Consider the following 23,725-nt stretch of genomic DNA (forward strand, 5'->3'; position numbering starts at 1 on the left):
GCAGGGTGAGGGGTCAGGGTAGTTTTCGTTTTTAAGGGTGGGGGTCAGGGTAGTTTTAGTTTTGAGGGGCAGAGTGTGAAGGTAGTTTTAGGGGCAATGGTGGGGGTCTGGGTAGTTTTAGTTTTAGGGGCAGGGTGGGGGTAGTTTTAGTTTTTGGGGTGGGGTGGGAGGTTGGGGTAGTTTTAGTTTTAGGGGCAGGGTGGGGGGTTGGGGTAGTTTTAGTTTTTAGGGGCGGGGTGGGGTGCCTGGGTAAGATTTCATTTTTAGGGGTGGGATGGGTGGGTAGTGGTAGTTTTAGGGGTGGGGGGGGTCAGGGTAGTTTTGTTTTAGGGGCTGGTATGGGGGGGATCGGGGTAGTTTTAGGGGTGAGGTAGGGGGGTTCAGGTAGTTTTAGTTTTTAGTGTCGGGTAGGGGGTGAGGGTAGTTTTAGTTTTTAGGGGTCAGGTATGGGGTCAGGGTAGTTTTCGTTTTTAGGGACGGGGTGTCACAGTAGCTTTAGGGGCGATGGTGGGGGGGTCTGGGTAGTTTTAGTGGCAGGGTGGGAGTAGTTTCAGATTTTTGGGGTGGGGTGGGAAGTCAGGGTAGTTTTAGTTTTAGGGGCACGGTGGGGGGTGGGGTGGTTTTAGTTTTTTTGGGCAGGGGTGGGGTGTCGCTGTAGTTTAAGGGGCGGGGTGAGGGGGGTCTGATAGTTTTAGTTTTAGAGGCAGGGTGGACGGTCAGGGTAGTTTTAAAGGTGGGGGGTTGGGTAGTTTTAGTTTTTAGGGGTGGGGTGGGAGGATGGGGTAGATTTGTTTTTGGGGTGGGGTGGGCATTCGGGGAAGGTTTCTTTTAAGGGGTGAGGGGTCAGGGTAGTTTTGTTTTAGGGGCGGGTGGGGTGTCGGGGGGTCACATGCTGGAACCAAGCATGCTCTGCCACACATGCCTTTACCAGGCATGCCTTTACAACGAAAAATTGTTGTAAAGGCATTTGTGGTTAAGGCATTTGTGGTAACACCACAGTCATTGTTGTGACCGTGTTGTTCAGGCATGCGTGGTTCCAGCATGCGTTGTTCCATCGTATATTCACACCCCACATCAAAGGCACTCTTCAGTATAAGCACTGGATCCGTGGCCCACTAAAAAACAGTACACTTCTGGACTGAAGGAAACACTGCTGGAGTAAAGACTGCTGTGTACCAGGATTGCCGCTCTGACAGGACTGACTGCTCCCAGGAACTGCTGCCCTGCTTTGCTGTGCCACCCTGCTTATCTCTGCCCGATAGCCCAAGACTCGTTCACCAAACCCAGAGTGACTCCGAGAGGTTTTTGCTTTCCGTTGCAGCTCACTACTTCAAATCACGCCAATTGGCTGTGCCAAACTCTGCGCTTGCAACTTTAATTATCTGGAGCAGCCCTGCTGAATCTTTGCTGCTGACTACTTCAAATCACCCCGAGCGGCTTTAGCAACCTCACCTGCTTGCAACTTTAATCACCCAGAGTGGCCCTACTAAACGTTTGCCACTCACTATTTCAAATCACCCCGAGCAGCTTTGCCAAGCTCTGCCACTTGCAACTTTGATCACCTGAAGGGTCTTTGCTGAACCTCTGCTGATCAATCCTTCAAATCACTCTAAGCAGCTCTGCCAAACCTTTCGGTTGCAACTTTAGTCACCTGGAGCGGCCCTGCTGAACCTTTGATGCTCACTACTCCAAATCACGCAGAGCAACTTTGCCAAACTGTACCACTTGCGACTTTGTTCAACCAGAGTAGCCCTGCTGAACCTCTGCTGCTCACTACTTCAAATTACCCCAAGCGGCATTGCCAAACTCAGTCACTGGAATCTTTGGTCATCCGAAGCAGTCCTGCCAAACTCTGCTGTGTGCAGCTTCGGTCACCCTGAGCGGATCGATAGCTGCCGCGGCACGTATTCTCCCTGCACCTGGAGTGGCATTGCTAAACCTGTCTGCTGCACTGTCATCCCATGTTCCCTACCTGCTTCCCAGGTGACAGGTCCCGGGAATCAACTGTTCGCTCCCAAACAGGAGTGCAGACAAGGACCTTACCGTGGTCTGTGGAATCAATGTGCACTCATGCCAAGGACTCCTCGGCACCACCTCTTTGATCGCATAACTGATTATCAACAGTGCTTTATTTTTGAGTCGGCAAAACAAATACTTAACCAGTTACAAACTGGATCTGCAATGTGCTGATTTAAAATTAACCAGATAAACAAGCTTCATTTTTCCATATCCGTGTGGGGTCTCCTTTTGTGGTGTACCGCCGTGATTATTGCATCTGTACTGCACAAATACTTTACACATTGCCTTTAAGTTAGGCCTGCCTGCTCTGCGCCAAGCTACCGGAGGATGAGCACTGGCTAATTTATGTCATGTAATTGACTTGTCCTGACTAGGAATGTGGTCCCTACTTGAATAGGGTGCATACCTCTGCCAACTACAGACCCAATTTCTAAAATTGACAACACTAAATCCATTTCAGCTCTACTGTTCATCTCGCATTACTCCACACCCAAGTGGGATTCCTTCAACCTCCTTTCACATTGTGATCTTACTAGCATCCTAAATTCACTTGTCTATCAAGATGAATACAATATCCTAAAATCAACAAGTCCATTCAAGGAAATTCCCTCACACCACTCCTCAACACTCTCAGTTTCAGTTATTTTCTCTGCCAAGGAATGTTGCTGGATGTCCTGAAGTCAGGATAAATCCTCTCTCTACTGAAGAAACTAATGATGGATACCTTGCCAAATTCTACCCAATCGCCCACCTACCTTTCATAAGAAAAACCATTGAAAAAGCAGTTTACACCCTACTATAGGAGCAGAACACTCTCCTGCACTCTCCTGTTTCAGAAAACACTGAAGCATGGAGGCAGTATCTCTTCAAGTAGTCCATGACTCTCACTATTTACAACAGAAACAAGCCTTTCCTCCTTATTCTGGACCTCTCCACAGCCTTTGATACAGCTACCCATCAAGCACTGATTCACATCCTGGAATAATTCATGGGCTTTCCATCACAGTCTTACATAGGCTCACCACCCACCTCACCAACCATTAGGTCATTTACTTAGGAGCCACAAGATCCCAAAAGCTCTACATCTCCTTGTGACATTCTGCTGGCAATCATCCGCTCTGTTCTTCAATCTCTACATGGAGACTTACTCACTAACAAAAACATCAATATCCACCAATTGGCATAGGAGACCCAACTGTACCACAAAGTATGCTCAACCAATGACATCCAGAAACTCAAAATCTGCCTCCAGCTAATCCAGTACAGGATAGAAAGAAGCTAGAGTTCAACCGGACAAAAACAACATTCCTCTTTTTGCCTAACAGCTTGAAACAACCACAGATCCATGTCTGCCTATTCAATATGAATCCTAATGGTTTCACCTGTCAACTGACAGACAAGACATAATTATTTGAATTCACCCTCAACACAAGCCCTAATTACAGTCTCTTCAGCCGGGTACAGCTTGGTTTCAGTGGCACAGTGAGACCCCTGTCAAAGTGTAGAGAGAGGAAAGAACCTGCAGGCATGTCTATTGTCGACGCTAACAGGATAGTGAACACCACTGCTTCCGATATAAGAACTGCCCTTACCTTGCGTGGTTTAGAAAGAAGCTGGAGACTTGTCTATTCATGGAGTACTATCCTCCCCAAACAATAGGAACCCATCTGTTGTGATCTTCAGTCATACCCTGGGCCCTTGCACTACATAAATGTACAATATATAAATATATATATATCAACAGTACCCAACTTCATAAACAGCACCCACTCAGGCAAGGATATGGTAATCAATCAATTTATTTTTCTTCATGACGAGTTTCGGCCGTACTGTCGTCCTTGCTCACACAATCACTTTGCTGTGCACATCTTGTGAAATACACCAATCTCCTACATAGACAGTGATGATGGACTAACATTTAAAAAACAATCCATACTTTGTCCTTTCGCGGGCGCCATCTTTGTATGTACCTCGCTCTATTGTGTTATATAGCTCAAGGTACTGGGGCTACCAGTCCTACTCCACCCTGTTTTGGCATTCATCTGCAAATAATACATGCTCAATTCACTTATCAGCATTTCAAAATTACCTTAACTAATACAGCAATGATTTACTGGACAACCTATTTCGGGATCACTGACATAAATGTGTAACATACAGATCTTAATGTGTATTCCTACTCCATACAAGCCGATTGTCCAGATTGATAAAGTACATATGTATACAATCCATTCTTAGTGTGCCAGAAATCAGTTTTGTATGCATCCCATGTATCATTTGAAAATTGCTCAGGTTTATGCTCTGTTTCTTAAATGTACATATGGAAACCAATATCAATAATTAAATTCAACCCCAGTACTCCTAATGCTCCCCTTATATATATATATTTTCATTCAAATAAACAGCCGGCTTCGCCACTCTGTTAAATTCTTCTGTGTTGTCCGACATCTATCCTAATATACTATGTGCTACGTAATTGCCCCACACCCAACGTGATTAGAAGGATAGAAATAAACATAAAACATACAAGTTAAAATCTACCTTACTACATGGGAAGCATCAAAGCACCTGAAATAATTTAATTCAAGGAGCAATGCCTATCCATGGCATGATTCTATATGGATATCTTGATGTCTATCAATTGCTAATACAAATGCTCAGTAAGTCCTTCATCTAGGTTGAGTCCACTTGGCATAAGGGTTTGCAGATCCATAATGTACTCAGATTCTCTTTTACGCAGCTTCGCAACCCGGTTACCTCCCCTGGGGTTTATCTGGATCTGTTTTCATGCCATAGAACAATAGTTTAGTGCGATCTTTGAAATGATATTACTGGGTACTTTTGATCTCCGTGTTGTATAGCACACATATGCTCTAGAACACATTTTTTTACTGCGCATGTTGTGCTCCCTACATATCTCAAAGAGCATGGACATTCCAATGCACAGATCACATATTGTGTATTACACGTCATAAATTGTTTGATAGGGCGTATGTATGTACCAAAGATTTTGTGCTTCTTTTTCATCTGACTTGATTTACATGCTGTATGCTTGAACATGGAAAGAAGCTTTTCAGCCCAAATCTCATATCTACTTGTTTTATAGTGATATCACTGTGTACCAAAGTATCACATAATGATCTAGCTTTACGGAATGTAATACTCGGTCTCTCTTGTACCTTGGTAGCCACAGTGTTATCATTCTTTAAGATATCCCAATGTTTGGATATGCTTTTCATGACTGCTCTAACATTGTTGCTGTATGTTAGGATTAATTTTGTTGTAAAATTTGTATTCTTATTTGATGCCTTCTCATTAGAAAACACTCTCTTATCTCTAGATATGCAATTCACCTTTCTACTGGCTTCTCGCAATACCCAACTGGGATATCCCCTGTCCTTAAATCTCTGTACCATAATCTGTTTTTCAATTCTATAATCATTATCTGTGCTACAATTTCTTCTAGCTCTTAGGAGTTCACCATAAGGTTTACTCCCATTTGAGATTATTGGGATGTCCACTCATGGCATGCAGCAAGCTGTTGCCAGCCATTGATTTTTTAAACAGCCGGGTTTCTACTCTGTCATGTTGGATTCCAACAACTACATTTAGAAACTCAATACTGGTACTGCTGATGGTCGAAGAAAAGATGAGATTGTTATTATTGTTGTTTAGAGTTCTAACAAACTCCTTCACTCCCTCTGTGGAGTCTTTCCAAATGACAAACACATCATCGATGTACCGTAGCAATAAGACAACTTGGTCACATAGTGTTTGTATCTCTTCATTACTAAACATTTGTTCCTCCCACCAGCCTAGAAAAAGGTTCGCAAAACTGGGAGCAAAACAAGTACCCATTGCGGTGCCAAGAATTTGCCAATATAACTGGCCATTAAAATGATAAAGTTTATTCTCAAGGTATACATTGCATGACTTTGGCTTGCTGTGCCACCCCTCGGTGTGTGTTTTGCTGTGCTGTGTTGTTGTTTTTCACATAACGTTAATCACGCTTCTGTTCCTCCAGGCCTCCGCTAGGTAGTTCCTCGCCACAGGTAGGCCCCATCATTTATTATATTTCCTTTCCCACTCTCTTATTGAGTGTTGGATGTTTGCCTTTGCATTGCATGACGTCGAGGGATCCTAGGCCCTGAAGAATGCCCCCAAACCTTCCTTGGCTCATTGTAGAGGGCAGAAACATGTCGGCCATTTTTTAGATAGGTGACCTAGTGAGTCCTTGCTCTCACCCTGGTGTCCCATCCTTGTTTTTAATACACCAGCAGACACCACTACTAAAAGTGTAGATTGCATACCGGTAACTGCTTAGGTGTTTTTATATCTTCCCCTAGCTTAGCTGGATCCCACTTACTCCAGATAATAATTTTTGCACTCCCTCCCGTTCCTTTAACGGTGAGGTTGAGTCCGCCCAGGTGGCACTGTCCTACCTGGGTGGGGCTAGGTGGTCAAATGATGAAGCATGACACTATATAGTGTGTGAGACCACCTAGTCCGTAAAGGAAATACCTCCTCCCCCTACCAATCACCACCTCACAGCACTCACACTCCATTTATACACCCATTGAGGTCTAGGGGCCCCTGGATAATCTCCCGTGGACACAGCTCCCTATCACTAGTGAACCCCATACCCTTTTTGTGTTTATTCTCAAGGAAGAGCCTCATCATCTCTAGAATCATGTTAGTATGTTCTAGCATCCTGACTGGTCTAGCTCTTAAAAAGTGGTAACATGCTTTAATCCCTTGTTCATGATCAATGACAGTATACAGGGAATTCAAATCTAGGGTTACTAAGAGGACGTCATCTTCCCAGTTTATGCCTGTAATCTTCACTAAACAATAATTTGTGTCTTTCACATAGGAGGGGAGGGTGAGCACATGATCTTGTAAAATCAGATCCACATATCTGGATACATTCTCAAATGCGCTTTCCCTAGATGAAACAAGTGGTCTACCTGGGGGATTGCGACTGCTTTTATTAATTTTGGGCAAAAAATACAAACCAGGTAGTTTAGGATATTCTTTTTTCCAATAGCTATATTATCCCCAATCAAGAATACCCTTGTCACTTAATTCCAGAAGTTTGTCCCACAAGGAAGCTACACTCTGCCTGTATTTCCCTGCTAGATGTTACATATGCAGTCTTATCCTGCAATTGTCAGTTAGCTTCCAATATATATTGTCCAGGACTCTGAATCACAATATTTCCACCCTTGTCCGCAGGGTGTATAATGATGGTTGTATCTCCAGCTAGTGTCTCTAAGGCTTGTTGTTGTTCTACACCGATGTTGTGTTCCATCTTCGTCCCATTAGTCATTTTAAGTTTCTTAAGATCTTTGATAACTAATTCTTGAAAAGTATCTATGTTATCATGTGGCACACATGGTAGAAATGTAGAGGGGGTTTGCATCCACTGGGATTAGAATCATCATATGCCAGTCCAAGAAGATCCAGTACATCGTACGGATTATTAGAATCTATTTCAAAACCCTGTAGTTCATGCAGGATTGATAGCGTTTCTACATCTTTGATCTGAATCTGGCTTGATAAACTCATTTGTTCATTATTGTTAATATTAATGTTACCAGGGCTACTCTTAGAGGAATGCCATTTCGTCAACTTAAGTTTCCTAATAAACTTGAAAAGGTCAACTCGTGTCCCCACATAATCAAAATTATTTTACAAAGAAAATGATAATCCGAAACATAATAATTCTTTCTCAGTTTCAGTCAGAATCCTGTCAGATAGGTTAATGATAATCTTATCAATCATCTCTTTATCCATTATGTTTCCACATCCGGACTTGCTCTCATTCCCATCCATCTTGTGAACTCTTCTCCATTTCTTGTTGTTTCTATGTCGTAGATTTTCTTTCCCCTGTTTACAGCGCTCCTTCCCCTTCCTCTTCCTCTTCCTCTGCTGTGGAAATAAGAGCCCTTCCCCTTGTTCACTAGATTTGACATTTCTAGATTATTCTGATGGCTCCTTCTGAGAAGCCGATATTGCTCTAAAAAAAAGATGCTGACCTGGGATTTTGCTCATTCCCAGAACAGCTACTGTCAGTCAGGGAAAATTGTCCGTATCGGTCTCTGACACTCCACTTTTCTCATACAAATCTCTTCTTCTAGATGTCGTAATAGTCATTTTAACAAAGCTGTTATCAAAGTCAGTGTCATATTCACGATTAAAGGTTAAAGTTCTACCATTCCCTTAATCCTCAATGTCTCTTAACCACTTTGTTTGTTTTCGTGTTTTTATCTCATCTTCGTGTTTCTTTCATTGTGCATTCATATCTGTTGTAAATATCATGACATAGTCTTTATCAAAATGCAATTTCAATTCTGTCTCTATAGAATCAATTTGTTTGAGAAGGTTCTCTCTGTCAGGCCAAGTATATTTGATTAATATTTCCAACATTCTTCATGAGCTAATAGCCGCATTATTTGCCCATTCTACTAGCATCTGTGGGTTAGGCGATTCAAAAGGCTGGTGTAATATATATTCTCAATCCTCGAGGTATAATGCCCTGTTCACCATAATTTTGTAAAGATGTAGCCTCCCACCATTTCTAGATTTCTGATCTCTGTAGTTTTTCTAAATTCCTTATTTTCTGTTTTGCTGACTCATTCCTTTCCCCACTTTCAAATGAGTTCCCTTCTTTGGTGGAATCTTTAGCAAACAAGACTAATGCAGCCGCTCTCTGTTGCTCCACAGCTTGATCTATTTTCGTAGTGATGCTTACCACGATTACTGCTTCTAACTAAGTATCTGATCCAAACCAGTCACAAATGTGGCAGTTCCCCTTGCTGCTCTCGTTCTTATTGTCAGATATATGTTGCTTTAGGACGTATTTGATTTGTACGCTGAAATACACTCATACATCGAGAGGAGTACAACTCCTCCTAAATCTTCATCCCCAGGAAACGCTCCCTTGGGGGAACACCCCAGCCACACCCCGGTTCCAAGTCTACTGCGTGTGCTCCCACCCACCTCGACCCTAACCGGTTGAATGGCAAAGGGCACTCGCCTCTTTCTCGAACGCTTCCTGTCAAGGTTATTCCTGTTTCCTCTGCAACCAAGGAGCGCGTCTCATTACACCAGGAAAACAATCCAGTGCATATTATTCCACCAGCAAACAATCCAATACTGCTTTAAGAACAAACAGCCGGATAATGGTCATTCAAATATCAAAGTCACAGTCCAGCTTGATATAGACCTCTGCTCCCATAGAGGGTTAGGGTGAACGACCAGACGAGCACACTGGTCAAAACATCAACAGTCCCAAACTTCATAAATAGCACCCACTCAGGTAAGGATATGGTAATCAGGGACAGAGTATGGATTGTTTTTTATTGTTAGTCCATCATCACTGTCTATGTAGGAGATTGGTGTATTTCACGAGATGTGCACAGAAAAGTGATTGTGTGAGTAAGGCCATTGGTACGGCTGAAACACGTCACAAAGGAAAATAAAATCTTTCCCAAAGGGAATCTACACTTTAATCATATTTAAAGGTAGCCCCTATGTTATCCTATGAGAGGGACAGGCTTTGCAACAGTGAAAAACGAATTTAGCAGTATTTCACTGTCAGGACACATAAAACACATTACTATATGTCCTACTTTAACCACACACTGCACCCTACCCTTGGGGCTACCTAGGGCCTACTTTAGGGGTGTCTTACATGTAAGAAAAGGGAGGATTTAGACCTGGCAAGTGGGTACACTTGCGAAGTTGAATTTACAGTTAAAAACTGCACACACAGACACTGCAGTGGCAGGTCTGAGACATGAATACAGAGCTACTTATGTGGGTGGAACAACCAGTACTGCAGGCTCACTAGTAGCATTTGATTTACAGGCCCTGGGCACCTCTAGTACACTATACTAGGAACTTACTAGTCAATCAAATAGACCAATCATGGATAAACCAATTACATACACATTTTGTATCGGAGCATTTGCAATTTAGCACTGGTTAGCAGTGAAGTCCCCAGAGTAACAAAAACAGCAAAAACATTGTCCAGCACACGTCAACAACCTGGGAAACAGAGGCAAAAAGTTAAGGGAGACCACTCCAAGGATGAAAAGTCTTACAGAGACATTACCACGGTGCCCTCTATGCAGCTGTAGTGTAGAGGCACTAAACATTTACCCAACGAGATAGCACTTGCTAATTAGCCACTAAAAAGTACTCAAGTTGGGTAGACATTCTGCAGAAGACTCTGGCTTTTTCTTGGATAAACACTCACAGTGGGATTCATTCTGACACAATGCTCATTTCACAGAAAATAAACCTCAACAGGAAGCATTTACAGATATAAACAAAGCAGGTGCTTTAAACATAGAAATTCACATTAAAATCCAAAGGTTACAGTGATGTAATGTAATATTTGTAGTAAAAGTATTGAATAGCTAACTGAATGGCGGTGGCGCAGGTAAAAGATGTCCAGGAAGATGAAAAAAATACAGACACCAGGCCATCTCGTGCTAACTTCTGCAAACACTCCAACCTAGCTGACATTCCTGAGGCAATTTCCATTCTGCATTTCATAAAGGAGCTGGATCCTACCCTTCGAACACCTCATCACAGCCACCTCCCTCCCGTTAATGGATGCAGCTGACAACTTGCCTCCTAAGTTCTTGGCATCCTCTTGTGTTTTTTTTACCCTACCTTGCCCTTTTGTCTTCCCCGTATCTCTGCTGCTGATGTTCCATACCCCTTGTGTTGTGACAACACCCTGCTCCTAAGCTATGCTGCGCTATACAAGTCCACAATAACACCTGAAAATGTGTAGGTTGTTTGGCTCTCCATGGAAGACGGGTACATGTATATGCAGTCTTATTGGGCTATATTTGATTATTGTTAAGGTATAACCTGTCAAAATATACTGCTAAACACCTCATACATGCAGAGTGTATGGAAAGGGCATACAAGGGCAGTACCCTGATATAATGCACGGACAGTATAAAAAAAAAACAGAATGGAAGCATGAGATTCACACAATATACATGGAGACTGTACAATTATAACAAATAGACTGTACAAAGTGTACATAGTAGTTCTCACCACCATTAACACACAGCACATACTTAGCTTGGAAAAAAAGTGCCTCTCGTTGACCTAAGGAGCCTGGGTACTATACTACAAAACACTGATTGCCTATTAGAAATAAGCCACCAGAGACCAACCTTAGAACTGCAGATGCCCTCTCTCCCCTACACAGATGACACATGCACAAAACAAGCATGGAGAACTGGACTGTAAAGGGATGCAAGCTCCATCTTAAAAAGTGGAATGTAAGCATTGATTTGCTAGAGAATATAATGTTAACTCTGAACAGATACATTTTGTTAGAAATGGGGTCTCCATATTTGGCAGTCAGTTTGCACCCTGTCCAAGTAGGGACCTTCACTCTAGTCAGGGTAAGGGAGATACCTGCTTAGATAACCCCTGCTAACCCCCTCGGTAGCTTGACATGAGCATTCAGGCTTATCTCAGAAGCAATTTGTAAAGCATTTGCACATAACACACAGTAATACAGTGAAAACACTACATAAGGACACCACACCAGTTTTAGAAAAATAGCCAATATTTATCTGTGTAAAACAAGACCAAAACGAGAAAAATCCAACATACAGTGCTAAAGATATGAATTTTGTAAGATTTATCTTAAAAATACAGTTCCTTGAAGTCGATAGCTCGACCTGGGGCTATCACGGCATCGGGATCAACAAAACCAACAGTTCAGGCCGGCCACAGTGTGGCGGGCCAGCTATGGTGTCAGAAAGACCCGCAGACAGTACCTTGGATTTGCAGTGCATCTTGATCCTCACGGTGTGCTCCGGAGAGTGGCGTCGCAGTGTCGGTGCGGGAGTCATCGGGCCCTTGAAGTCACACGTGTTGCAGCTCGAACTCTGGGCTGATGAAGTCAGGAGCGCTGGTGTAGATGGCATCGGGGCTGCGGTCCAAAACAGGACAGTGCGACGTGCGGTGCCCACAGGTCATGGTGCAGGCAGTGGCTTGGTGACGGTCGTCCAGCGGCTTCAGTGACACCAAGGCTGCGGTGTGAAGCGGGTCGGTGTGACGTGTGGTGGCCACAGGTCACGGTGCAGGCAGCGTCATCGTTGTTGCTGAAGCACTGTTGTCAGTAGGCCCAAGCCAGTGGTGCAGGATGGGATGGTGCTTCGTGACCCTCACGAGCGGTGTCTAGAGGCCACAGTGCAGGCAGGGATGCCTGGTGACGACACTGGAGTCAATGGTGCTGGCATCGGTGGACTGGGGCTGCAGGACGGGATGGTGTTTCATCTCCTCACAAGCGGTGTCCACAGGCCACAGTGCAGGCAGCGGCGTCGGTGTCAGCATGAGTGGGGTCGTCGGGATGCCCAGGCTGTGGTGTGAGCAGGCGATGCCAGAGTGCAGGGCCCAAAGGTTGCGGGTGCGAGCAGTGGCTCGGTGAAGTCGTCTTATGACGGTGTCGGTGAGAACAGGGTCGTGGTGCGAAGCGGGGAAATGCGAGACTGTGCAGCGTTGGCAGGTCACAGTGCAGACCAGTGGCATTGTTGGCACTGTCGCAATGGTTTCTCCTCTTGAACAGTACAAAACACACAGGTCCCAGTGCTGCAGGTCGAGGAAACTGAAGTGGTGTCCCTGAGACTTTCAACAGAAGGCAAGCTCCACTCCAAGCCCTTGGAGAACTTTCTCAAGCAGGACACACAGCAAAGTTCACCCTTTGCACTCTTAAGGCAGAAGCAGCAACTGCAGGCCAGTTCAGTAAAGCAACACAGCAAAGGGACAGTACTCCTCCTCCAGCTCTTCAGCTCTTCTCCTTGGCAGAGGTTCCTCTTGATTCCAGAAAGATTCTAAAAGTCTGGCGTTTTGGGTCTTCCTCTTATACCCCTTTCTGTCTTTGAAGTTGGCAAACTTCAAAGCAAAGTCTCAAGTGTTTGACAGATCCTTCCTTGTCCAGGCCAGGCCCCAGACACCCCCAGGGCGTCGGAGACTGCATTGTGTGAGGGCAGACAAAGTCCTTTCAGGTGTGAATGACAACTCCTCCCTCCCCTCTAGCTCAGATGGCTCATCAGAATATGCAGGCTACACCCCACCCCCTTTGTGCCACTGTCTAGAGAGGTGCAAAACAGCCCAACTGTCAAACTGACCCAGTCAGACAATCCACAAACAGGCAGAGTTACAGAATGGATTAAGCAAGAAAATGCCTACTTTCTAAAAGTGGCATTTTCAAACAGACAATTCAAAAACCAACTTCAATAAAATATGTATTTTTAAATTGTGAGTTCCAAGACCCTAAACTACATATTTGTATCTGCTCTCATGGGGAACCAGCGCTTTAAGGATATTTAAAGGCAGCCCCCATGTTAACCTATGAGAGAGATAGGCCTTGCACAGTGAAAACCAAATTTGGCAATATTTTCCTGTTAGGACATATAAACTACACTAGTGTATGTCCTACCTTAAACATACACTGCACCCTGCTCCTGGGGCTACCTAGGACGTACCTTAGGGGTGCCTGACCTGTAGTAAAAGGGACGTTTTAGACATGGCCAGTGGGTACGCTTGCCAAGGTGAATTGGCCGTATTAAACTGCTCACACAGGCACTGCAGTGGCAGGTCTGAGCCATGTTCACAGGTCTACTAATGTGGGTGGCACAGCCAGTGCTGCAGGCCCACTAGTAGCATTTGATTTACAGGCCCTTGGCACTTCTGGTGCACTGCCAGGGACTTACCAGTAAATCAAATATGCCAATTATGGATAAACCAATCAACAGTACAATCTACACAGAGAACATATGCACTTAAGCACTGTATAGCAGTGGTAAAGTGCCCAGAGTCAGAACAATTAGGAGGAAGGAGGCAAAAAGATTGGGGATGACCCTGCAAAAAGGGCCAGGTGCAACACTTTTGAAGCATATATTCTAACGATGACCTATACTTGGCTTAGATCGCTGTTTTTTGCAAACATTTCAGATAAACTGTAAAGGTTAAAGCACCATACCTATTCATAAACACTACCCAAGCACACATATTCTAGACGTATTGGTATGTAGTTTTAAAGTGAGGGAAAGGAAGCCAGCTAAAGTGACTTACTGTTAAGTTACACATAGCTCTGGCCACAGAACAGGCAGTGGCAGGTGAAGTTTTAAGACCAAAACGGTCATCATATTTAGCGTCATTTAACTTAGCTAGAGGATCGCGGCAGCGATGAGAGGGATATTTTTAGTGAGGCAGTGGTGATAGAAAGCAGATCTAATCCGCTAAAACAACATCCCAAATACCATCCTGGATTCCTAATGACGAAAACAACTATTTATACAGTAAAATATGTATATTTGCAGGGTACATACAATAAGTATACACACTAAATATAGACAATGTACAAAAAAAGAACACTATATTGTATTACACGTAGAGTGCATAGCTGTACTATTGTGTCAAATAATGTGATAAAAGTACAGTAAGTAAAAATGAAGCATAACAGAGTTTGTCGATTATAAGCATGACAACAGTAAAACAAAATAAAGCAGCCAAGTAGTAGCCATGCTGACTGGCTAATATTTTCTACTACACAATATATATATTTTTTTATTAGTCGGTACCACTGACGGATTTTGCTGTCAAAGGTTTTACTGGACTTCAAATGTTTTAAGGGGCCCAGGACAGCTGGTTTGGAGAATCTGGACAGATAATTCCTCTAAAGCTGAAGCACGCTATTTATACACAGTACACGCATATTCAAAATGAAAACACAGAACATAGGCATGGTATACAGAAAGGATGTAAGGCACATAGACACATCAGACCTAGATGAGAAAATATCAGCCATGAAGCCTGCATACATGCATGTTGCCGCCACTCACCCCTGCGGCCCACCCTGTGGATTCATGATTCTTGCATACTTACAGGTCCAGTTTGATGCTGTCTGAGTGGGAGATTTGTACGGCCCGGCCTGCGTGGAGATCTGGAGCGTGTACTGTCGTCCGGGGGTGAGTCCGTCAAAGCTTAATTCAGTTATGTCTCTGTTATTTGTCGTGTTTCTCACTAATATCTGTGATTCTGTTTCGGAGAGTGTGATCCTTTGGGTACAGGATTCTCCCATTGGAGGCACCCACCAGGAGGCCCGGAGGATGCTGCTGTTTCCCTCGGTCTGGAGAGTCACCTGCTCGGGAGCCAGAGGATCTGGAGATAAGAGTCACACATCACATTAGATATTCTTCAACATGTTCAAGGTCATACCACCATGCAAAGACAATCCATTTTTAAAGCACATCTGAAGAAGGGCACAGGTTGGTAGCGGTCTGTGGATTCTGTTATTGGTACCACGTGTGTTTCACGTTACTACTTCAGTAACTTGCTCATTCTTTAGGCAGAGGCCCAGGAGTACAGCTTGAACATATGGCTTCAAAATATAAAGGTTACGGAACACGAAAAAACATCGTGCAACACAAGTGACGAAGGCAAAACGGGAAACGTGGGCAGTTTAATAAAGCGAAAAGCTAGAGTACACGCCGATCTCTGGGTAAAAAACAATTGGAGAACTAGCACCTCTGTGGCTTTGGCGATCTATCCTTGGTGCCAGGTTCAAAGTGTACTTTCTATTTTACTACGAACACAAACAGAAATGCAAGTCTCTGTCATCTTCCCCCTCACTTACTTATGTTTACAGTTTCTATTTGCAGTCATCAGTGCCACAGGGAAAGGCAATGTGGTAGGGCAGCCCCTTCGCTCCCTGTCATTAAGGACGGAGGTTTCAGACCTGGGCTTTTGTGTGCCAGCCTAATGCATTCTGGGTGTTGGAGCCTTGGTTTGCTCCCAGTGAGCTAACCAGGCTCCTCTGATAACAATGTTGTAGGGGGAAAGTTCAGGAATGCAGTCAGTGACTATGATGACAAAGAGAGAGTTGTTGAACCTACAATAGAGAGTTAATGCTCTTCTTAGTGGTGTGACACGGGAAATGGACGGGGCCTCGTACATTAATATATAAAGAATGCCATGTTTAAAAAAAAAAATACATCTGCAAGGGAGTTTTAAGGATTAACGCGTCGCTTAGCTATTATTACTGTCAGTTTAAGGTTAGCATTGAATTGCCTTACAGCTGGGCCAGAATATGTTTTATTTGACACTACTCTTGCAGGGACTAAAGGGAATTTGTGACAACCTGCTGTCTCCAGAAAGTCAGTAAGTGGTTATTGAGGCAATCACTAACACCGTATTCTGAATCCACCCACCCACCTACCTACCAGCTCCTTATGAAATTACAAAATACAGGCATCTATTTTGTTTTCCCCCGACACATATGGGAGAAAGCAGTAAATAGAAATAAAGTTCTCTAACAACATGGGGTGTTTATTAGGCCTGGGTGGAATTTCCATGACGCAGGAGTAATCAGAGTAATTTCAGTAATTCCGTAATATCCTTTAACACGGAATTTCCAATAGTAACCTAAGTACTCCTGGTAGCGTAATTTAAAGTGATTTGAGGGATAAAGTAGACTTTCCACAGTATGGTGGGCAGAAAATCTGGATTTTATTAAAGACACGTAGGCTAATATTATACAATCTCCTGTACTGCCAGTACTCACAGCAGCGCCTTTAAAGAACATAGAACCTTAAAATTTCAACTCTAAAAAAGCTTAGAATACACAATCCTCATCCTTCTTTTTCTGCGACTGCAACTGACATTAAAGATAAACTCTATTAAAAGTCTGTAAACTGGAAAATATATCCAAATTCCCAAAAGACATCCATGAATATGTTCTTGAAGCTCTGGATTTCACATCCTCCCTGCAAACTCCTTTGTCCTTTAAGCTTGACCACGAGCGACAAATAAACAAACAAGAAATGAATCCAAGGATGGGAATAAGGGAGGGATAATATTAGCCTCCGTGTCTTTAATAAAATCCAGATTTTCTGCCCACCAGGCTGTAGAAAATCTACATTTAATGCCAAGACCTGGAGGCTAACATTATGCAAGTTTCAACTTTTTCAACAAACAACTTGCCATATTGTCAATTGGTTTAAAATAACATCTTTTGAAAATGTCCCAACTTGAACAATCTGCACATCTCAAAACATCCTGCAAGGAACCTCCCATCATGAATGCTCTTAATACACCTGCACCTCTCACAAAATGTGCTCCAAACATACTTACATCTACACCCACTCTTGTCATTGCAATTCTCACCCATCTAAAAGCGTTGGTGCGGACACAGCTTTGTATGGACTCCTAAAAGAAATCAGTAACTGATTCACACTAAGAGGTCTTACCATTGAAGTTCTCTTTTCATATTCTTTCACACATTTTACTACACAAATATTTACTTTTTATTGGAAAAATGGGTAAATAATTGAAACTGAATTTGACTTGGTTCTTTTGGACAAATAGAAACAGACACCCTCTGGGGAATGCATTTGGCTTATAAAAAGTGCTCTTACATCAGAAAATCTCCTAAAAGAAATCAAGCACAACAATGTTGTTAACTTCATAGTTACATTCTTCAAACTCAACAACTCATCAGATTCCTAACTGTCCAATACATCCAGAACTTTTGAAACATCCCAAACTGAGTTACACTTGAAACAGGGGCCTCAGCAATCCGATTACGTCTCATTAACCCTCTTACCATAACATCCTGACTAACTAAAAGACCATTGACTAATTTATGACTTGCAGCAATTGCTGATCTATAAACATTCACTGTTCTATAAGATAGTCCAGCTTCAAACCTTTCAGATAAATAATTCACTAAATGTACTGCAGACACTGAAAGGGATCAAAATCTCTCTCCAAGCACCAGGGAACCCATTTTTGCCAAGCCAATCTATACATTTTTCTTGTTCCTGTAGTCCAGGAATCCTTAATAAGTTTAGAAGCCTGTTGCAAAAGGTTTGGGACCTCCCATACTCTCCTGAAAGTTTCCAAGCCACTAAAGTCAATTGATCTGACTGTACTAATTCAAGTAGTTCCCCTGCTGGACCATGTAGGAGTAGAGGGAACGTCAGCAACAGAATTGGAAAATACACTGACATTTCCAGTAGGACAGGGTACCACACCTGGGCCTTCCAAAGAGGAGTAATTAGTACAACTGTCTCCATCCCCTTGAACACCATCAGAGTCACCCAAGCAATCATCGAGAAAGGTGGGAACGCATACGGACTGAGACCTTTCCAATCCTAACAAAACGCGTCTACTCCTCCTGAATCTTGATCCGGATGCCACCTGAAATACTTCTCCAAAATAATGTTCATTCTCTTTGTAAACAGATCCACTACAAAAGGTCCCCAGATCCTTTCTATTTGACAAACAATTGACATGTTCAACTTACAATCGCTCGCACCTCTTAAATTCCGTGAAAACGCATCTGCCTCCACTTTGCAAATATAATTCCCAGAAAACCTTTGCTAGGTCCACCAGATCCATCGATTTCGGACCCCCTAGTTTGTTTATATAACGTACTGCTTACACATTGTCCATCCGTAATGGTACAGTACATTGCACCTTGTCCTTCAGAAAACTCTTTATTGCAAATTATCCTATCAATAATTCCAGACAATCTACATGCACCATGTTCTTCTCCTTTGACCAATGGGCATCCGTTGACACTGTCCCGCATTGGGCACCCCAGCTAACTGATCTTGCATCTGATTCTATTACCAAGTCTGCATTCACTCCAAAAATCGCTCTCTTATTCCAAGCCTCTACATTCTATAACCACCAGTTGAGTTGCACCCTTGCCTCCTGCATTCCTTTCAACCTCTGCAAACCTCGATAATTCAATGGTCCTGGAATTATGGCCTGGATGGTGGAAGACAGTAATCCAATCATTTCAGCTAACATTCTTAAAGATATCTTATTCTGTTGCAATACTCTTCGAATTTCTCTCCTTATCTTTTTCAACTTCTCTTTGGGGAGTTTTAACACCCTCTCCACCGTATTCACCTAAAAACGGAGTTTCTTGTTTTGGATCTAAACTGGACTTCTCCCTGTTGACCCCAAAACCCAAACGCTCTTGCAAATCTATAGTCAATTGTGTATACTCCTTTACATTTGCCTTGTTCTGCTCCATGGCAAGAATATCGTCCAGATAAATGATCAATCTGACACCTCTCTCCCTCCAAAAAGACACCAATGGACGTAGACGTTTCATAAAACACCACGGGGCAGACGAAAGACTGAACGGAAGACAAACAAATTTCCACATTTTTTCAGCCCAAAATGATTTTAGAAACTTTTAATGTGGTTCCCAAATCGGAACTGTCAAGCATCCTTCAAATCTAGACTAGTCAACCAATTTTGAGATTGAATAATGTCTTAACATATGCATACCCTCCATCTTGAAGTGGTGGTACACCACCCAATAGTTTAGACTCCTCAAATTTATTACACGTCTCATACCTTTGTCTTTCTTTTAAGACCGAAAAGGTTTTGATTACAGATCCTCCTTCTTTCTGATAACCCTCCACTATTGCACCTTTTTTTCTGCAAGTAAGAAACCTCTTTGTATACCTTTACTGTCTGTTCTGGATTGAACTGAATCCCTTCAAGGATCCTGGATTGAAGTGGTTCCTTGATGAATTCTATTTGATAAACTCTTACTGTCTGAAGAATCCAAGAGTCTCCTATTACCTCTGACCAATTGTAATAAAATTGGGCAAGCCTGCTGCTCAACCTTATCGTAATAACAGTAAAGTCTAACCTTACCTGATCCTCGAATCTGACGTTCACCACGTCCTCCTCAACCTCTCGACCTCTGCCTTTGTGGATAAAAACTTGAGGATCTTCAAGATCCTTGTACCAGAATGGGGCCACAACTGTGGGAAAATGAACCTCTCAAAATTCCCATAAGTCGGCTGGGAAAATGACCCCTTCTTCTCGCAGCCCATGCCATAACACGTTCATTAAAAACTTTCTTTATATCACATTGTGACTTATGTAGCGAGGAATAAACTACAACAAGTTTTGGCATAGACTTGATCATCACCAAAAAGCAAAGCATTAGCCAATGGTCCTTCCGCATTGTTTGCAAGATCAACTAACTTTGGATCTATTTTAAGCAAATACTCTTTCTTCTTTCAACAGAAATCGCTGTATTACAATTCCCAACAGACATACTGCGAGCTCAAACCATAGCCTCAGTTCAGCAATATCTAAAGAATTTTCATTAATATGTGCTTCTTCCACTAATTAAAAAATCTTAGTTAGTGGACCTACAACCACCAGGAGTCTATCCTGACATATACGTCATCTTTTATCTAGGCCCTTACGTGGACCACGGCCTCCTTTGACCAAAAAAGCTAAGATTTTTGCATCTAATTCTGGTGGTGTTGTGACCTTATTGTCCAAAGAAAACCTCGACATTCAGATCATAATCGTACACTGACCTCTTGACCCAATAATGCACATAATCTGCAACATGATCCACTGCCATCCATTCAGAAGATAAAGGATGCCTTATTAAAAAAAGAGTCAAACATGGAATCCTCCATGGGATCTTTCAAAATGTAATTGTCTTTTCCTTTTATTTTCTTTATAAAATCGTGTTTCCTATAGACATTCTCTAAATCTGAATCTTCAGAATTAAAAGCCGATAGAGCAGCTTAACTCGACCTCAACACTCCCAGAGGACACATCACCACATTATGAGCACAACGCTTTCCAGTACCTCGTGCTTTCATATCTGGGCCATTAAAGTGCATTCCTTGCGTGTCCTCGACACCACCTTCAATTGTGTAAACACAGTCATCTTGTTCTGCCAAAGCAGATCTCCTTCTCTTATGCTGAGTTTGATCAGTACAGAGGTGTTTCCTTTTTCTTGCAACTTTACCTCCTTTCTCTACCTGTGAAGTCTCACCAGCAGTCTCGATATAAACCAGAATCCTATCCTCACTCATTTTCTTAACTAATCACTTATCCACCAAACATCTGACATTAACAATGTCAAACTATTCTACTAACTAAAAGTAATCCTGCTGAAATCCCTCGCTTCCTTTATTAAAACACCTTACACAGAAATCAGTGAAGCAAATAACCAATAACTGACAGTAGTAACTGACGTTCTAGAATGTAAACTGTCAAAACCTGTTTCGATTGTAATGCATAAAACATACCCCAACTTCTTGAAATGGCCACTCAGACACCTTCAAAATTAGTCCCATCTTAATGGTTACTGTAACATGTTTATTGAACTTGCAAATAAATCGAAATTTAAAATAAAGTACTGTTTTCAACTAAATGTACCGCTACACGGTATTTTTCTGCATTGATTCTGAAGGCTTGAATGCATTATTTTCCAACGTATTCCATCGTAATGGAATAAGCAATGTAGTTTCTAGGCAGCCACACATAACCTTAATGTGCGAACAAACGTCGCTTGACCTTGTCACGAAACTGTTTCGCAAGTAAAGCGACCCATGTCTCCGCAACGACTGCCTCGTTTTTAACATTCTGCATCAAAAAAAGAGCCTCGTTCAAGTGATCGCAGCATGCAATCACTGACATGCGCTCCGTTCGCGCATAGCGCCTTCAAAAGAAAATCAACGATCGTTCCCCAACCGTTTTCTACTATGACCAGGTACAATGAAAACAATCAATCCTACAATTTGAAACACCCTTGAAACTTTTCAATAGTCAGAAAAAATTTCATACGAAATCGTTAAGCCAGTGTTAAATCAGATACAATAAAAAGTTTAAAAGTTAAACAAATCATGTTAAAATAGTTAACACAACAACCCTATCTAGCGTTCAAACGAATTCATTTTGATATGTTATTATTTAATCACTATTATTTGTACAGTCAAGATTTATTAATCAAAAACTATACACACACACGCACCACTCTTTCGTACTAGGAATTATCTACAGAAGCAGCAGCAAAAAAGGATGAGGATTGTGTATTCTTTGCTTTGATTGAGCTGAAATTCTAAATTTCTATGTTCTTCAAAGGTGCTGCTGTGAGCATTGGCAATAGAGGAGATTGCATAATGTTAGCCTCTGGGTCTTTCCATAAAATCCTACTGTAGACACACATTTAGCAAGTGCACGTGGCCGCTCAGGGTCGCTATTTATATTCTGTTACATTTAGCACTATTTCTTAGCTCAAAGTGCATCCTCTCTTCAATTTTTGACGAGGGGGGCATTTCTGTGCTTCTACACAGTGTGAAATACAGAATTGCTGTTATTGCCTAATGCTAAATAATCACACAGATATCGTAAGTAATTTATCGTGATTATGCTACAATTAATTTTAACAAGTTACTCCCACCCCTAATGTTGACAGTTATGTTTATTACCTTCTTATGAACAAACTAACTTTCAGAATCTTCAGGTTTTGCAGAACTTTAGAGCGAATCAGTCAAGTACATCCTCAAAAGTGAATATTGGTGGGCTGTCCAATGTACTGGTTTCTGGTTAAAATTAGGCAGAACTTCAAGACAATGACTCTTACACAAAAATCATTTTCATGGTCAAGCACTAGTGCATTTTGAGAAGCCAGTACATCCTTTGGCCTTAGTACGATGGTAAGGTCCAGCAATGTGCGGCTGCTGGCGGACGGTCCGAGACCTACCATTGACACTTAAGCATGGGTTTTAGAGAAGGTAACAACAATTGCCACATGGGGATTTTGGGGGATCACATGGAGCAACAAAGTAGCCTGTGATGCAAGAGCCGCAAAGACACCATGCTGGCAAATAAAGTCCTGCGAAAGTGCAGATTAATAGTCAAAGCCTGCTCGGCAACAAATCTCACCACACACCCTGCTACATGGTTTTAGGACATGGTTTCAAGCAGGTTGTGCTGAAATTATTTCTGTAAAATTGTAAATGTTGCTGCTGGAACCAAGCAGGAAGAGAAAACCCAGCAAAGCCAAAGGGACAGCAGGGAAGACTTAGACTAGGAAGTGGAGAGTGAGAGCATCTCAAGGAGTGAACTTGGAAACAGCAATGGACCTAGTACAGGAAGGGTGGGCACGAACGTGGGGAGTGATTAAAGAGCAAAGAAGCTGGTAAGACCAGTGAGTTAATATGTATAGAGTTAATATGTGTAGAAGGGTGAAGTTTGAAGTTATGGGAGAGGTAGCCTTGAAGTATTGGCTGAAGTGTAATGTAATAGGGAAGATGGGATGCATTGTTAGGGTTGTTTAGAGCCCATAGTTAGGTCAAAGTGCACTGATTATGTGAGCTCAACTTGCTTCTGATGAAAGGGTCCATTACATTGATAAAGAAAAGTGTCTGTGGTTTGTCCTTTCACAACAAAGTTCTTCATCTAAAAAGTTTACAAGCAGGTGGGAAGTCCTACATTTCTGAAGCTTGAACTCTGTGTAACTCTTTTTCTTCATCTGTCCAGAAAGCAGTTTCTATCCACTTTTCATCGATTGATGAAACCTCATTATCTTAGTCTCACTCTCCTCTTTGAACATGGCTATGGCTCATATGGACTGAGTGGGTTTTGGAGTGATACAAACTCAGTGATAAATATGACAATGATTCTAGATGAAGCTAGATGAAGCTAGAATCCTCCCCAGGATGGACAGGACCATCTGTCTAAGATTCATGTTCCTCTATCCATAGGTGACCTTTATTAAAGAGGCATGCCTATATGAAACTGGTCAGATTTGTCCAATCGCACACTGCCCAAGGAATCCTTACTCACCCATTTGTCAATCAAGTTAACCCATGGTTTT

The 23,725-nt window shown here is 42.5% G+C and overlaps 1 protein-coding gene across 5 annotated transcripts in view; it reads right to left on the bottom strand.

The window, feature by feature from the left end:
- LOC138300066 (receptor-type tyrosine-protein phosphatase V-like) overlaps positions 1-23,725 on the bottom strand; it is a 573,371-nt gene that overhangs the window by 265,045 nt on the left and 284,601 nt on the right. For all 5 annotated transcript variants that reach the window (XM_069238934.1, XM_069238932.1, XM_069238933.1 and 2 more), the window contains one exon: positions 14,950-15,225. In XM_069238934.1, the coding sequence (XP_069095035.1) occupies positions 14,950-15,225 (276 nt within the window). The remainder of the gene's footprint in view (positions 1-14,949; positions 15,226-23,725) is intronic.

This window comes from Pleurodeles waltl, chromosome 6, assembly GCF_031143425.1.
Source record: "Pleurodeles waltl isolate 20211129_DDA chromosome 6, aPleWal1.hap1.20221129, whole genome shotgun sequence".
Taxonomy (NCBI): Eukaryota; Metazoa; Chordata; class Amphibia; order Caudata; family Salamandridae; genus Pleurodeles; species Pleurodeles waltl.